This window comes from Haemorhous mexicanus, chromosome 13 (assembly GCF_027477595.1).
Source record: "Haemorhous mexicanus isolate bHaeMex1 chromosome 13, bHaeMex1.pri, whole genome shotgun sequence".
Classification (NCBI taxonomy): Eukaryota; Metazoa; Chordata; class Aves; order Passeriformes; family Fringillidae; genus Haemorhous; species Haemorhous mexicanus.
The window spans coordinates 22,287,925-22,303,111 of NC_082353.1; the positions used below are offsets into that span (position 1 = coordinate 22,287,925).

General features: G+C 65.6%; 4 protein-coding genes across 4 annotated transcripts; 2 read left to right on the forward strand and 2 right to left on the reverse strand.

The window, feature by feature from the left end:
* Positions 1-897: 897 nt before the first annotated feature.
* MFAP1 (microfibril associated protein 1) lies at positions 898-5,339 on the forward strand. The gene is made up of 9 exons (XM_059858860.1): positions 898-1,116; positions 1,232-1,451; positions 2,169-2,301; positions 2,603-2,790; positions 3,215-3,323; positions 3,394-3,554; positions 3,800-3,959; positions 4,431-4,520; positions 4,635-5,339. The coding sequence occupies exons 1-9, from the start codon at positions 1,038-1,040 to the stop codon at positions 4,815-4,817; spliced, it is 1,323 nt and encodes a 440-aa protein (XP_059714843.1). The 5' UTR covers positions 898-1,037; the 3' UTR covers positions 4,818-5,339.
* Positions 5,340-5,685: 346 nt separating this feature from the next.
* Positions 5,686-6,787, reverse strand: HYPK (huntingtin interacting protein K). Its single transcript, XM_059858862.1, has 4 exons — positions 6,569-6,787; positions 6,302-6,357; positions 6,019-6,070; positions 5,686-5,844 (listed from the first exon to the last, which is right to left on the reverse strand). Exons 1-4 carry the CDS (start codon positions 6,752-6,754, stop codon positions 5,749-5,751), a joined length of 390 nt encoding a protein of 129 aa, XP_059714845.1. The 5' UTR covers positions 6,755-6,787; the 3' UTR covers positions 5,686-5,748.
* A 472-nt stretch (positions 6,788-7,259) lies between these two features.
* Positions 7,260-11,637, forward strand: SERINC4 (serine incorporator 4). The gene is given in 12 exon segments (XM_059858858.1): positions 7,260-7,973; positions 8,089-8,220; positions 8,626-8,804; positions 8,891-8,970; positions 9,065-9,158; positions 9,222-9,433; positions 9,707-9,802; positions 9,874-10,000; positions 10,205-10,277; positions 10,500-10,612; positions 10,614-10,787; positions 11,072-11,637. Coding segments are annotated over 12 exon segments (1,548 nt in total). The 5' UTR covers positions 7,260-7,922; the 3' UTR covers positions 11,289-11,637.
* A 1,069-nt stretch (positions 11,638-12,706) lies between these two features.
* On the reverse strand, positions 12,707-13,456 carry SERF2 (small EDRK-rich factor 2). Its single transcript, XM_059858863.1, has 3 exons — positions 13,356-13,456; positions 13,018-13,126; positions 12,707-12,917 (listed from the first exon to the last, which is right to left on the reverse strand). Exons 1-3 carry the CDS (start codon positions 13,360-13,362, stop codon positions 12,854-12,856), a joined length of 180 nt encoding a protein of 59 aa, XP_059714846.1. The 5' UTR covers positions 13,363-13,456; the 3' UTR covers positions 12,707-12,853.
* Positions 13,457-15,187: the final 1,731 nt, after the last annotated feature.

Here is a 15,187-nt window from a genome sequence, read left to right on the forward strand (position 1 = left end):
AATCCCCAAGAAGCAGCCGTAGCCCCAGCCTTTCCCCACAGACACTTTACCACACCCCCGCCAGCGGGACTCCCGGGAACTGCCCCAGCCTTGCCGAGCAGCGCTGCGCCGCCGGCAGCAGCCGCGCCTCCCGGCGCTGGCCAGGCCGGGGGCTCCGGGGGCCCGCGGCGGGGCAGGAGCTGTCTGTCCTTGCCGCCCGGGCGGCGGGAGCCGGGCAGCAGCGCTGGGGCTTGCTGGAGCCGGCTGGCAGCGGGCAGAGCAGGGAGACTGGGGCCACGGCCGGCTCCGGCTGTCGGGAGCAAGGGCGGACGGCGGAGGAGCTGCACGGCTTCAGCAATGGCCGCGGCCACCGAGCCCCCGCTCCGCCCCGAGCAGCCGCGCTGGCAGCGGGCACAGCGCAGACCCACCGGCCGCACTGTGCACCAAAGCGAGCAGCGGTTTTCCCCGGCTGTGCGGGGCAGTCCGGCACACGAATTTGCCGGGGGACGTTCCCCCGGCTCAGCGAGCTGCGGGTGACCCTGAGCCCTCGGTGTTCCAGCAGTGGCCGGCTCAGCTCCAGCCCCGCGCGGAACGCTCCCTGCACAGAAGGACGCCCGGGCCTGCAGAGTCCCGGCGCCGTTCAGACACGGCCGGAGGCGCCAGGCGAGTCGCCGCCCGGGCGAGCAGCACCGCGCTATCGCGGCGCTGCCCGGTGCCCCCGCCGGCCGATGGCCGCTCGGCCGATGCCTCGCCCTGTCGCCCCTTCGGGGGGAAACTCGCATCGTGCGGGAGGGAACGGAACCTCTCCCGACCGAAGGCGGTTGGCGAAAGGACCGGGGACTCCCCGCGTCGGGCCGAAACGCGGGCACCGGAGAAGGCTCCGAGCCCCAACCCCTCGGCAACGGCCCGACCAACGTCACTTCCGGCCCCGGCACGGTCCCGGTCGCGGCGGAAGTGGCAGAGGTTCCGGTTCCGGGTGAGCGCTTGAGGCGCCGTTGTCAGCGGCTCCGCTCGGTTCGGCTCGGCTCGGCCCGGCCCGGCCTCCGCCCGCCGCCACCATGTCGGTCCCCAGCGCCCTCATGAAGCAGCCGCCGATCCAGTCCACGGCGGGCGCCGTGCCCGTCCGCAATGAGAAGGGTGAGCAGGGAGCCCGGGGCTCAGCGGGGTGGCCGGATGGGCGCGAGGCCGGGGCCGGGGCTGGGGCGGCGGGGGCGCGGGGCCGAGACCCCCGTTGACAGCCCGGCGCCCGCAGGCGAGCTGTCCATGGAGAAGGTGAAGGTGAAGCGGTATGTGTCGGGCAAGCGGCCCGACTACGCACCCATGGAATCCTCGGAGGAGGAGGATGAGGAGTTCCAATTCATCAAGAAGGCGAAGGAGCAAGAGGTCGAGCCCGAGGAACAGGAGGAGGAACTGGCCAACGACCCCCGGCTCCGGCGTCTCCAGAACCGCATCGCCGAGGACGTGGAGGAGCGGTGAGTGCTGGGTCAGGCAAGAGCTGAGCCCTCTTTGCCTGTCTGGGGCCGGGGGCTGGCACTCAGCTCTGCTACAGAGAGAAACTGCACAGGGCAGGAGCTGGGAACATTGTCCAGGCAGTGCAGGAGTGTTTGTGACTTCTCATGTCCACACTGCACTGTGCCTGGGGCTGCTTTCCAGCCAGGAGTCAGCCAGGCGCAGCCCATGTCCAGGTGTGTTTGTGTGGAGGGTATCAAAAACAGGCACCAAAACAGAAATTAGTGCAGTGTGCTGAGGCTCAGGGTAGTGAAGAAGGATGGTGTCTCATGAAGTGTACTCTGGGATGGTGTCTCACAAAGCGTACACAGGGTGATCAGAGCTTCCACTACATTCCCCTGTGCTCGTGCAGGCTGCGCTCCGCTGCTGCCCATGATATTTCCATCTCTGTCATCTGCAGAAAAACACCACTGAGTGCTGTTTGCCTCCCGTGGAGCTGCAGTTGGTTTTGTTTCCACTAATAGTCTTCTCATTGGGAACTCCATTCTTCCTTGAAGCATGGACAGGGAAGAGCTGCCAGTGCCCAGCCACTGTGGCCTCCTGAGGGAACGTATCAGTTGTGGCTGTGTTTGGCAGTCCCAGTGCTTACCGTGGCCTTGCTAGAAGCAATGTGTGAACAGTCCCTTTCCTGCAGCCCCCTTACATCCCAAGTGCCATGTGTTAACTGGGGTCTCTTGCAGGCTGGCAAGACACCGCAAAATCGTGGAACCTGAAGTGGTTGGAGAAAGCGACTCAGAAGTGGAGGGGGGAGAAGCTTGGCGCCTGGAACGGGAGGACACCAGTGAAGAGGAAGAGGAAGAGATCGATGATGAGGTGTGATTGTAGAGCCAGATAATGGGCCTAGGAAAGCTGGAAGGGCACAGGCTGGAACTGCCCTTTGCATGGATATGTGGGCTGTCCGATGTATCTGGACAAGTGTCACACCTAGCCATGACTTAGCTGGTGGGTTACCATCCTCTGGCATGGAACAGGACACTGGGGGTGGCCACGGCACATCCAGAGAGGCAGGTGCATCTTCTCAAAGCCAACAGTCCAGACTTGACATATGTTTCACAGGAGAGAGAGAAGTGGTAGCATGGCTGGCCCCTGACTGCTCTGTGCTTGTCCCCATTAGGAGATTGAGCGTCGGCGTGGGATGATGCGTCAGCGAGCACAGGAGAGGAAAACTGAGGAGATGGAAGTGATGGAATTGGAAGATGAGGGTCGGTCTGGAGAAGAGTCTGAGTCAGAATCCGAGTATGAGGAGTACACAGACAGCGAAGATGAAATGGAGCCACGTCTCAAACCAGTCTTTATTCGCAAGTAGGTGATGGAAGTGCACGGGCTGGCCCTGGATCGTGGTAGTCAGAAGCTGGGGCCCAAGAAGACCTTGCTGCCATGGTCTCTTCTCAGTGTGAGGAAGCTATTCACCTCCTTGGGGTGGGATGGGATGGTCACAGCCTGGCAGGGCACAGCTAGGGAGCAAGGAGCGATCCTGGCTCCCACAGCCCCCTATCAGTTGCATTGGGTTGCTGTGGCATCAGGCTGCGGAGTCTGACCAGAGCTGTTGGGCAAGGGCCATATGGTGGCAAAAGTAGGTGGTAGTCCCCAGGGGAGAGCCCCGGGACTTGACCTGTCCTTGGAGAGGGCAAAGGCTGAAAGCAGCTGCAGTGTGGGAGCCAGCGAGAGGCTGAGCCACTGCACTGGCTCATGGGAGGGCTGAAGGCTGTCATGGCCCTGCTCTCAGGAAGGACCGGATCACAGTGCAGGAGAGAGAAGCAGAAGCTCTGAAGCAGAAGGAGCTGGAGCAGGAGGCAAAGAGGATGGCAGAGGAGCGGCGCAAGTACACGCTTAAGGTGTGCAGGGGTGGGCTGGAGGCTGGAGGGGGCAGTCACTGCAGCAAGCTTAGCTTGGACTTCACTGCAGATTGTAGAAGAGGAAGCAAAGAAGGAGCTGGAGGAGAACAAGCGCTCACTGGCAGCACTGGATGCGCTCGATACAGATGATGAGAATGATGAGGAGGAGTACGAGGCCTGGAAAGTCCGTGAGCTGAAGCGTATCAAACGAGACCGCGAAGAACGGGAAGCGTAAGTATTGTCTGGTAGAGCAGAGGCTGAGAGCCCAGAGACAGTTAAAGCACCTTTTCCTCAGGCTGCCCTTTGGCAGCAGGGTCCCAGCTGGACTGAATGCCCAGAGCTCCTCCTGCCCACCCTCAGGGTGCCTTTGCTCCCTAACAGTAAATGTGTAAGCTCTCAGGTGGTAGCTGGTGACAGCCTCTCTCCCAGGAGATGCTGTGGGGACACAGGGTCTCAAGAGCTTTTCTCCCACCCAGCATGGAGAAGGAGAAGGCAGAGATCGAGCGCATGCGGAACCTGACAGAGGAAGAACGCCGTGCTGAGCTCCGGGCCAATGGCAAAGTCATCACCAACAAGGCAGTGAAGGGCAAATACAAATTCCTGCAGAAGTACTACCACCGCGGCGCCTTCTTCATGGTGAGTGTGCTTAGGGCCAGGCCTGGCTGCACTGGCTGGAGGTGTGAGACCGCAGGGCCACCTTTTCCCTGTGGGGAGCCTCCCCTCTCCCACGGTGCCCTGGGGCTGGGGATGCCCTGGGACAAGAACCAACCTTCAGAGGCAGCATGGGGCTGAAGCTGACCCAGAGTGACCTCACCAGAGTGTGTCAGGTTAGGGGTTCCCAGCTGAAATGGAGCTGAAGCTGCAGAGCTGTCCCTGTGCTGGTGTTCAGGCTGACAGACCCAGCCAGAACCAAGTCAGCTCTGCATGGGCCACTGGAGAAGCAGCCTGGGGAACAACGCTCACATCCCCCACTCCAGCAGGAGTTAATAGGGCTGCAAGTACTGTGGCAGCCCTGGCAGAGTAGCAATATGACCTTCTGGCAGCTTGCCCCACTGCTGCCAAGACTTGCTGGAACCTTTTAGGCTGAGCAGGTGTGTCCTCCTGCAGGATGAGGATGAGGAGGTGTACAAGAGGGACTTCAGTGCTCCGACCCTCGAGGACCACTTCAACAAGACCATCCTGCCCAAAGTCATGCAGGTGCGTGTCATGCTGGCAGAGGGTGCCCAGCCCATATGCCAGGGGGTGGACAGGCAGGAGGAGCTGGTCCTGCATCCCCCCGAACAGCTGCTCACAAATTCCTCTGCTCCCCAGGTCAAGAACTTCGGGCGCTCGGGGCGGACGAAGTACACGCACCTGGTGGACCAGGACACCACCTCCTTTGACTCTGCCTGGGGCCAGGAGAGTGCACAGAACACCAAGTTCTTTAAGCAGAAGGCAGCGGGGGTGCGGGATGTCTTTGAGAGACCCTCAGCCAAGAAACGAAAAACAACCTAAGAGCACGGGCTTGAGGGTCTGGTGTGGCTGACGCTGGCAGGAGGGCGCTGCTCTGCCAGCTGCCAGAGCCTGGGCAGGGCCAGAAGGGACATGTTCCAGGACTCCTGTGGTGGCAAGCCCTTTTCCTGCCTGTACCATGTCTACCCAGACGAGGTGTCCCACTCCCTGTGCTGAGCAGACCCAATGGGTTCCTTGCCCACACAGTGTGGAGAATGATGGCCTGTGGTGCTGGCCACGCTGGTGGCCACACTATGTCCCAGCAGCGGCCACTATGGAGCCTTTGCAGTGTCTGGCACATTGCAGCACCGCCCCTGGCTCCAGCACATACACTTCTGGAAGAACTACAGGACTTTTGCACCTCTCTGGTCTACAACCCCTTGCTTGTACTGTCCTGGGTGTCAGTCTGGGCCCTGTTTTGAGGTGGTCATTGGTGACCCTATCTCCTCACTATGGTTCTGCAGGACTTGGCTTTTCTACCTGTGCGGGGTGGGAGGGTTTGATTAAAGATTGGATTTTCTTACACATTCTGGTCCCATTCTTCTTAAAGACTTGGCCATCCTATTCTGTGCCTTCCTTGTGAGCTGTGGTGAGCTGGGGCAGCAGAGGAGGCACCAGCCTGGGCAGGGCATGCATGATCAGCTGTCACCTGCCTCAGGCCTGTGCAGCCAGTGCTGTCCCAGGGGCAGAGATTAAAAGAGGGAAGAGCAACATGTCTCACTGCTCAGGCAGGTCACTTTGTCCTGCTCTAGTCATGGGGCAGTGGCACTGCCAACACAATGCCACGTGACAGGGCCCCCACCTGTGGGTACCATGCACTCAGGGCCAGGGGCATGTGCTCAGCACTGTGTAGACCACAAAGACAGCCCAGTCCCACCAGTGCCTTTATTGGTATGGCAAGAGGCCCGTGCCTGGCAGCCCATGGCCTCCCAGCTCAGTTGGTGAGGGTGATGAGAGCCTCCACCACGTTGCCCATGTGCTCGCGCAGGCTGCGCTCTGCTGCAGCCCGTGATATTTCCATCTCTGTCATCTGCAGAAAAAAGGCACAGCCCCGTACAGCATCCGCAGGGCCCTGGGGGACACCCACCCATGGGGACACTGGACCGGCCTCAGGGCAGGCGTGCCCCGGCCTCCTCCGTGGGTGTAGTTTCGCACCCAAATCTGGGATATGTCACAGCCTGCTTGGGGTCCCGCCCCTACTCACAATCAGCTCTAGATCCTCCTTCTTGATGGTCACTTTTGCCAGTTCTTTCTCCCTACGACAAGAGACGGACAAACCTCCGGTGACCAACAGTCCCCGCTGGCCCCTGCCCCGGTGCTCCCTCGGCCGTGAGGTGGGCAGGAGCGACCCCTCGCAGCAGCGTGGGGCTGGGACGGGGCCGGGGAAGGGCCAGGATGTCACACGGGGAAGCAGAGGCCTGGGTCGTGTCCCGAGTGGTGACAAGTTGCAACACAGGCACTGCCCAGGAGCGAGCGCAGACGGTTACCTCTCCTGCTTGGCTTTCTGCTCCCGGGACCTTCGGTCTCCGATCACCGACATAGCCTGCCAGAACGAGCGCGGTCACCGCGCTGCGCCGCACCGGGCGGGTCAGCGCCACGCCGGCGGCACGGCCACCGGCAGCGGCACCGGGACGGGCGTGCAGGCGCGGCTGTCAGCGCCCGGCTCGGCCCCGCTGCAGGCAGCGCCCGGCTCGGCCCCGCTGCAGGCAGCGCCCGGCCTCCCACCCTGGCCCGGTCCCGTCCCGCCGCCGCACCGTCTCCAGGTTGGAGCTCTGGATCTCCTTCTCCTCCGCGTAGTCCGTGACGCGCTCCAGGTCCGCCGCGCCGCTATCGTGCTTCCGCGGCTTCTCGGCCGCGCGACCGCCCGCCCCATCGTTGCCGCCGCCGGAGCCGTTCGGCTCCGTCTCCAGCTCCAGCTCCACATCGCCCTCCGCCGCCATGCCGCCGCCGCCGCGGCCCGCTTCCGGTCACGTGCGCCGCCAGCGGGGGCGGTGAGCGGCGCGCGCCGCCAGGACCGAGCGCGGGCGGGGCCGTCTCCAGACCCGGCCCCGCCGAGCGGGCACCGTCAGCGCTCCATGGCGCTCTCGGGGCTCCGCACAGCTCGGAGCTGGCAGTGCCGGCACTCCCGGGCCGCTCGGTAGCAGCGGGCCGCCGGCGCTGCTGAGGCGAGGAGCCGGGCGGGCGGGCGCGGCCCTGCCGCTGCCCAAGGTGCCCCCTGGCGGCACACCGGGACTGCCGGGGCAGCCAGCCCGACATGGCCGCCGCCTCCGCACGGATGGTCGGACCGGGCAGCCGCAGCGGCGCCCCGGCCGGGTCCCCGAGCGCTACCGGAGGCGAGAGGCGGCCCAGCTGTGGCCGTGCTTCCCCCTGCCGTCGGAGGCTGTCCCGCGGCGCGGCCCCCGCTAACGCGGGCACCGGCGGGCCCGCCCCGCCGCTCCCTTGGCGCACACGGCTCACAGGTCACCGCCCCCGCCGTGGGGACGCCGCGGGCCGGGCCGTGCCCCGCGCTGTGTGCGCTGGCGGGGGGCACGGGGGAGCTGTGTCTTCGCCGCTGCAGCCGCGGCCCTGCCGTCCGCCGCGTCTCAGGGCTCTGCCGGCACAAAGGCTGAGTGGCGGTGGAGCAGCTGAAGAAGGGTGCCGCAGCCCCAGCGTAGAGCCCCCTGCATCCCGTTGCCTGTCCCGAGCTCCTGCCGACCCTGGGACATCCTGGATGCGCTTCACGCTGTCCTGCTATCCAGCGAGGTACCTGTGTCCCTTGGGTGCCTCTGTGCCCGGGGCTGCTCCCCCCTTCTGTAAACTCCGCATCCCCCAGCCCCTCCACACAGCTGTAAGGTACCGCTCTGGGATCAGGGAGACATCATGTGCACACCCCAGGCGCCCCTCACCTGCAAGCTCATGTCCAGGCCACCTGCCAGGGCCTTGCCCTGCCCAAGGAGGGCTCGGGCTCTGGGCAGGGATGCCCAAGGCCAGGAGTCACTGGACAGTGCCCATTGAGCACCCCAGGGGTGGCTGCCTGGAGGGAACAGCGAGCAGATGGCAGGGCGGGCCGAGCTGACAATCCCCTAATCCCATCAACGCCGCGGGGGCTGAGCAGAGCCGAGCTGGGCCATGGCGGGCACAGCGGCACGGGGGCACCTCCTGCACCCGCTGCTTTTCCAGGTGGGACTTGGGGTCTGGCGGGGCTGGGAGCGAGGCTGGGTGGGCAGGGTGTGCGGGGCCGGGCTGGGGAGCTGTGCTGGTCCCCTGGGATCCCACTGACCGTGCCCCTCCCCAGCTCTGCTGCGGCTGTCACGGGCTCCGCGTGTCCACGAGCACGCGTATCCTCTACACGCTCCTGCACGTCCTGGCCTCTGCTGTGTGCTGCCTCATGCTGTCCCGCACCGTGGCCCAGGCTATCACGGAGAAGGTGACAGAGGGAACCGGGACACCCAGGGCATCGGGAGTATTGGGGGTCCCAAGGGTACCATGAGCTCTGGGGGTACCAGGCATGTCAGGGCACCCAGGGGAGCACTGGGCACGCCAGAATTGCCACAGGTGTCAGGGGTACTGGGATTCTGAGGATACTGGGATGGTGGGACTGGGACAGGGCTGCTGGGAGTGCCAAGGGTGCTGGAGGTGCCAAGGCGGAAGGGGTGCCAGGGGTACCAGAGATGCAGGATTTGCCTGGCATGCTGGGGGTCCCAGGGTACTGAGAAAGGTATTGGGAATGGTGGCAATACCGAAAGTTTGGATGTGCTGGATGCCAAGGGCACTGGGGGATGGTGGGTGGACACACCAGCAGCCCTGTCCCATCAACCACCATGCCTGCCAGGTGCCCTTCTCAGGGGTGCTGTGCCAACACCTGCCTGGGGGCACAGACTGCGAGCAGCTGGTGGGCTCCTCGGCCGTGTACCGGGTGTGTTTTGGCACTGCCTGCTTCCACCTGGCACAGGCTGCCCTGCTGCTCAACGTGCGCTCCAGCTCTGACTGCCGTGCGCAGCTCCACAATGGGTAAGGATGGGCCACGGGGCTGGGACAGGGTGTCCTGGGGTGGGGCTGTCAGGGGCTTTGTCCTACTGACATTAACTGCCCTGCAGATTCTGGCTCCTGAAGCTGCTGGTGCTGGTGGGCCTCTGGGCTGCAAGCTTCTTCATCCCTGAGGACAACTTCATCCAAGGTGTGTCCCCCACCCAATCTGAGCTGGCACCCTGGGTACTCCTTTTGGCCCCCACTTGCCCTGTGCCATCTCTACCTCTGCCCTCTTCCCCCAGCCTGGCACTACACAGGTGTCTGTGGGGGCTTTGCCTTCATCCTCATCCAGCTGGTGCTGATCACAGCCTTTGCACACACCTGGAACAAGAACTGGTGAGTTGCTGGGGTGCCGGGTGGGTACCTGCCCACTGCTGCTGCTCATCCACTCTTGCGCAGGCTGACAGGCGCTGCGCAGGACAAGCGCTGGTATCTGGCTGTGCTGCTGGCCACGGCCGCCTTCTACACCCTCGCCTCTGCCGCCTTCTCCTTCCTCTACAAGTTCTACACCCACCCAGCTGCCTGCCACCTCAACAAAGCACTGCTTGCCATCAATGGCAGCCTCTGTGGCATCATGTCCTTCATCTCCATCACACCGTGTGTGCGGCTCAGTGAGTACCACACAGCACAGCGTGCTGGGGGCTGCCATGCTGCATGGCCGGCTGTGTCCTGTGGTGACTGTGGGCCCCAGCTCAGGGTCAGCACTTGGGCACTGGAGGAGAACCCAGTTCCCCAAGGTTCCCACCGGCCCTTCCTATACCTTGGCACAAGGTGTTGGATGGGCGAGTGGCAGGAGGGGACTGCCCGGGGCCCACTCAGAGCCCCACCCACAGGCTCACGTTACTCCAGGAACTCCAGTAACACCTCTATCTGCACTCTTGCAGAGCAGCCGCGGTCAGGGCTGCTGCAGTCCTCAATCATCAGTTGCTATGTGATGTACCTCACCTTCTCTGCACTGTCCAGCCGCCCCCCAGAGACAGGTGGGTGTCCCTGTCCACCACCAGCAGTCCCAGCCATGATGCATGCCCTTCTCACCTCCACCTCCCTGCAGTGCTGTACAAGGGGCAGAACCTCACTGTCTGCTTCCCGGGGCTCCGGCAGGATGAGCTGCAGACAGAGGACACCACCGTCGCCGTGCTGGGCGCTGCTATCATGTACGCCTGCGTGCTCTTTGCATGGTGCGTGCTCCCTGCCCAGGCACAGCCGGGCTGCCGGGGGTGTCCCGAGGGGTGGCAGCACGAGAGCAGGTGGGGCTTTGGTGGTTGGACAGGGGCAGCACAGCAGAGCTCCTGTGGCTGGTGAGAATCCATGGGGCAGGCTGGGAGCCTAGCACAGGGTGATGGCTGCCTGTGTTATGATTTCTGCCTCTCTCCTGGGCACAGCAATGAAGCCTCGTACCTCGCTGAGGTCTTTGGGCCCCTCTGGATGGTCAAAGTCTACAGCTTTGAGTTTAAAGTGAGTACAGATGCAGCTATGCTCTATGTCTTCCTGCTAAGAGCACTCCAGACCCACCACCTCAAGGCCCTGTCCCAGTCCCAGTCCCAGTCCCAGAGAGGGGCAGGTCTGTCTAGCCAAGCACAGAGGGCTGCCCACACCACCTGCCCTGGCATCAGGCAGGGCTCAGCCTGGCCATGGTGGCCACGGGGCTGGGCAGTCAGCACTCTTCTCTCCTTGCAGAAACCTTCCTGTTGTTTCTGCTGCCCTGAGAAGATGGAGGAGGAGCTGAGAGGTGAGTGCAGTGTCTGTGTGGGAGAGTGGGCAGAGCCTGTGTCCCAGCCTGGGAGTGCCACGTCCCCACACTCCCCCAGGCACCGACCAGACATGTGAGCAAGTAGAGGAGAGTGCCAGAGGACAGTTCATCATCGAGGATGAGCAGGACCGGGTGGTCTACAGCTACTCAGCTTTCCACTTTGTCTTCTTCCTTGCCTCGCTCTATGTTATGATGACACTCACCAACTGGTTCAGGTAGGGCTCTATGCTCCTGCCCAGCCCTCCCTGCTCTCACTCCAAACATCTGTGCTGGGCTGTGATGGTATCACTGAGCTGGTACCTGCTGGGGATGCTCAGGACTCTGTGCCTGCAGACCTGCACTGCTCCAGAGGCAGCAAGAAGGGCTGGAGGGCCCATGGAAGGGACATGCCCAGGGGCACGTGGCCACTGGGACACAGGGTGATCTGCTGGCTGCAGCTGGCACTGGAACCCCCTGTGTTGGCATCCTTTGAGTACCCAGTCCTGCCCTCTCCCACCAGCTATGAGAACGCAGTGCTGGAGACCACCTTCACACATGGCAGCTGGTCAACCTTCTGGGTGAAGGTGTCCTCGTGCTGGGCTTGTGTCCTGCTCTACCTGTGGCTGCTGCTGAGCCCCTTCTGCCTCCATGGCTCCCCACGGCACCAACGCAGCAGTACAGGGCCACGCATCGTGCGGCGCCGACGTGCTCCACAGCGCATCAATGTCTCCACATAGTCCCTGCCAGGACAAACTGCACCCAGGGCTGGTCCCTGCTGTGCCCTGTGCCTGTGCCCCAGCCCTGCTTGGTCCTCCTGGCCTCCCCTGACCCCCTGTCCCCAGAGACAGCAGCACCTGAGGGCCTGGGGGAACATGGAAGGTGGATGCTCCCAGGGATACTGGCCCTGTGCTGAGCCAGCGCCACCCAAAGGGCCAGAGCCAGCTGGTGGCAGGTGCTCAGCCCGCAGCCTGGTTGCCCTGGCCTCACTGGGTGCACTGGAGGAGCAGGGCTCTGCCCTGGCTGCCACTGCCGTGGTGCATTCACTGTATATATGTGCTTCAATACATTTTTATATAAAACTCTGAAGTGAGCCTGTGCCATTGCCCTGCGCAGGCTGCTGCCATGGGGATGGAGGGAGGGGGTGCCAGCCCCATGAAACACCCCGAGTCAGTAGCACTGCTGCAAGTCCCCACAGATCCTGACCCAGATGGGAGGTTCTGCTAGACCCCCATGCTGCAGGCACTGCAGACTGTCCTCTGGGGAAACAAAGCCTTACTCATGCCTGCTGCAAGCACAGGCCACTGGGCAGGCTGTCACAGCCACTGGCACGGCCCTCTGGGCCAGTCCCAGAGAGCCCCATGGCACCCTTCTGTCCTGCAGTCGAGCAGTCACAGCCAGTGATGCTGGTGGGGAACAAGACGGAGCTGCGGCCTGGCCTGGCAGAGAGGGTCCACACAGACCAGAAGCAGCTGGCCGTGGTGAGCAGCAGCTCCTCAGGGCCCCACCGACCGCCACTGCCAGCGCCAGCCCTCGGGCTGCCTGTTCTGCGAGACCAGCGCCAAGGACGGCACCAGCGCGGGGGAAGGCGGCGCTGCATCTGGCTCGGTGAGGAGCCCAGGCTGCCGCGGGACCCGTCGCCGTGCTGCCGGATCAGGCTGACGCCACTATTACGGCCCTGCAGGGAGGTGAAAAGGCTGATCGGCGCCGGCCTCAGCACTGGGCTGGACCCCGTCGCCAGGCGGACGGCTCCGCGCTGCTGCCGGACGGGCAGCTACAGCTGGGCCCGCCCCGGCCGTGCCGCAGCGCGGCTCTCCCCCGGTGCGCAGGCCCGGCCGCCATCTCTCCACCGCCGCCCTCCGACCGGCCCGGAGCCCCGGCTGCGCCCCGGCGCCGTGCCGCCCGCCTTCGCTCCTCGAGGCTGCCAGCTCTCCCGCCCGCCCCGGGGCGCTCGGCCCTCAGCCCCCGCGCTGAGCCCCGGGTGCTGCCCCAAGGACCGCCCAGGCCCGACCCCACCTTTGTTCCTCACCGTCAAGATGCCGCCGCTTGACTCCGCCACGGCCGCACTCGGTCCTTCTCTCCGCGGACGCGATTGCTCCACCGGCAGTACCCATGCTCGCCCACCCCCCGCCCGGCGCACGGACGAGCAGACGCAGCGTGCAGGGCTCCACAGCTACTTTAATAGGGGACGGCGCCGCAGGGCGCGGGGCGATGCCGGGGGTCCCGGCGGGACCCGGTCTGGGGCGGCGCGGGGCATCCTGCCGGCGGGACCGGCCCTGGGGCGGCAGCCCAGCGCGGCCTCCCGTTACTTGTTGCCCTCCTTCTTCTCATCGGCCTTCTTCTGCTTCTGCTGCATGATCTCCGAGTCCCTGCGGGGAGCGCGGCGGGGCTGGCGGCGGGGCCGGCACCGCCGCGGGGCAGGAGCAGGGAGCGGGGCAGGGGAAGCCGGCAGGCCGGCCCGGCGCTCACCTCTGCTTGCGGGCTGCAGCCGAGAGCCCGTCGTCCCGCCGCTTGCCCTTGCCCGAGTCGCTCTGCTTCTTCAGGTTCTTCTGCCGCGCCAGTTCGCGCTGGTTCCCGCCTGCCACAGCGCGGCCGCCTCAGCGCAGCCCGGCCGCGCTTACGGGCCGCGGCGCACCCCCCCCCCACCCCGGCCCGACCACTGTTCCCAGGCCGGGTCCCGGCGCGCCGGCGGATCACGGCATGGCCCCTGACCCCGACCCCACCGCACTCCTGGGTCCCAGAGCAGCCTCCCACCACACTCGTGAGCCCCAGCCCCCTTTGCCGTCCTTCCTTTCCCCCCAACTCACGGGTCATGGCGCCGCTCCCTCCCACCTCCACTCCACCGCCACGTCCCGCACTGACCCCCCCGCGCCCCGCCCCGCGCCGCGCTTTAAGGGACGCCACAGCCAATCACTGCGCCGATCCGTCCCCCGCTGCACTCCCATTGGTCCGTCTCTCCGGAAAGGCCCCGCCTGATTGGCCGCGGGCTATGGCCTCCCTTCTGCCGGCGGGGGCGAAAAAACCGGAAGGTTGGGCGCAGGCGCCGCAGCCGCCTCCGCGCGACAGGATGCGCGCGGGGGGAACCGCCTCCTGCCGTGACGTCATGAGGCGTGCGGGAGCACCGCCCGCGGGGACAGCGGTGCGGGACGGGGGGCGGGCGCCGTCCCGCCCCTCCCGCAGCCCTCCCCCCGCAGGTTTCTTCTCCGCCCCAGGGAGCGTGGGGCGATGTGGGGAGGACGGTACGAGAGCTCTTCTATCTCCTTGGTCAGGCTCTGGGGTGCTGCTTGGCTGCTCAGATCGCTCCTTCTGCCGAGGGGGGTGCGGGGGATCTACAGGGAGGGACGGCTATAAGTACTATCCGCTCCAAGTGGGTGCGGGACGGGCAACCGTCCCTGCACAGCCTAGTGCGCCTACGCACGCGGGGCTCGGCGGTGGCGTCGGGTCGTGGCGTGGATTCTGCGGACCGGTGCTGGATGGAGGGTTCTGGCGCTTCGCCAGCCGTGAGAGCTCGGTGTGGATCACCTGCGAACGAGGGGCGGCTGCGGTGGGACACCCGACCCACCGACTCCTGCGGGATCCTCTTCCACCCCGTCGCTCCTAGTACCAAGTGCTGTGGGACCACCGCCCGCCCTCGCACCCCGCCTCCCACACCTTGCTGGCTGGGTCCAGCTCCAGGGCTCTCCTCAGGACGAGCGCCGCCTCTGCTTCCCGGCCCTGCTCTGCTAGCAGCTGCGGGGAGAGTAGCGGAGGGTGGCTGGACGGCCGGGCCGAGGGGAGCGGGGCGGTGCGGGGCGATGCAAGTCCCACCTGCCCGCGCCGGAGCAACGCCCGACCGTTGTCAGGGCAGATCCGCAGGGCCGCCTCGCAGGCCGCCAGCGCCTCCTCTGCCCGCCCCAGCTTCAGCTCGGCAGCCGCGCAGTTGTTGAGGCACTTCACGCGCTGCTCCTGCAGCTCTTCTTCCTCCTCGGGCCCGGGCGGAGCTGCGGGGCGAGTGGCGACCTCAGCGCTCAAGCCTCGCAGCCCGGGGCCCTCCCTCCCGTCCGGTCTCACCGGCGGCGGGGCCGTCCAGGGCGCGCAGGGACAGCCGGTACGATCGCAGCGCCGCGGCGAAATCACCCCGAGCGAAGTGGAAGTTGCCCCGCTCCCGACGCTGCGAGCCCAGGCGCAGGCGGACGGCGGGCGGCAGCGGTTGCGGGTCGGGCCCGTCCCGCACCTCTAGCAGAGTCACCTCGAACAGCAGCGGCGCCTCGGGCGGGACGTCGGGCTCCCTGCTGGTACAGCGCCGGCTGCCCGCGACCCCTGCCCGCCCCGGTCCCCTGCCCTGCCGGCCCCACCGGCTCTGCTCCTCCTGTCCTCGCCTGTCCCTCTCGCTTACCCGCCCCAGTCCGTGTGCCCTCCCGCCCCCTGCCTGCTCGTTCCCTCTGCCCGCCCGCCCTACCTGCCCGGGCGGCCGTAGGCGTAGGGGAAAGCGGCGAGGAAGAAGGAAACCTCCCCGGGCTGCATGGTGGGGACGCCCAGCTCCAGAGCCTGTGGACGGGCACGGCGGGGCTGGCGGGTCGGAGCCCAGGGCGGCGCTGAGCCCGCACGGCACTGAACCGCGCACCGATTCGGGCTCACCTGCACGACGTCCCCGTGACCT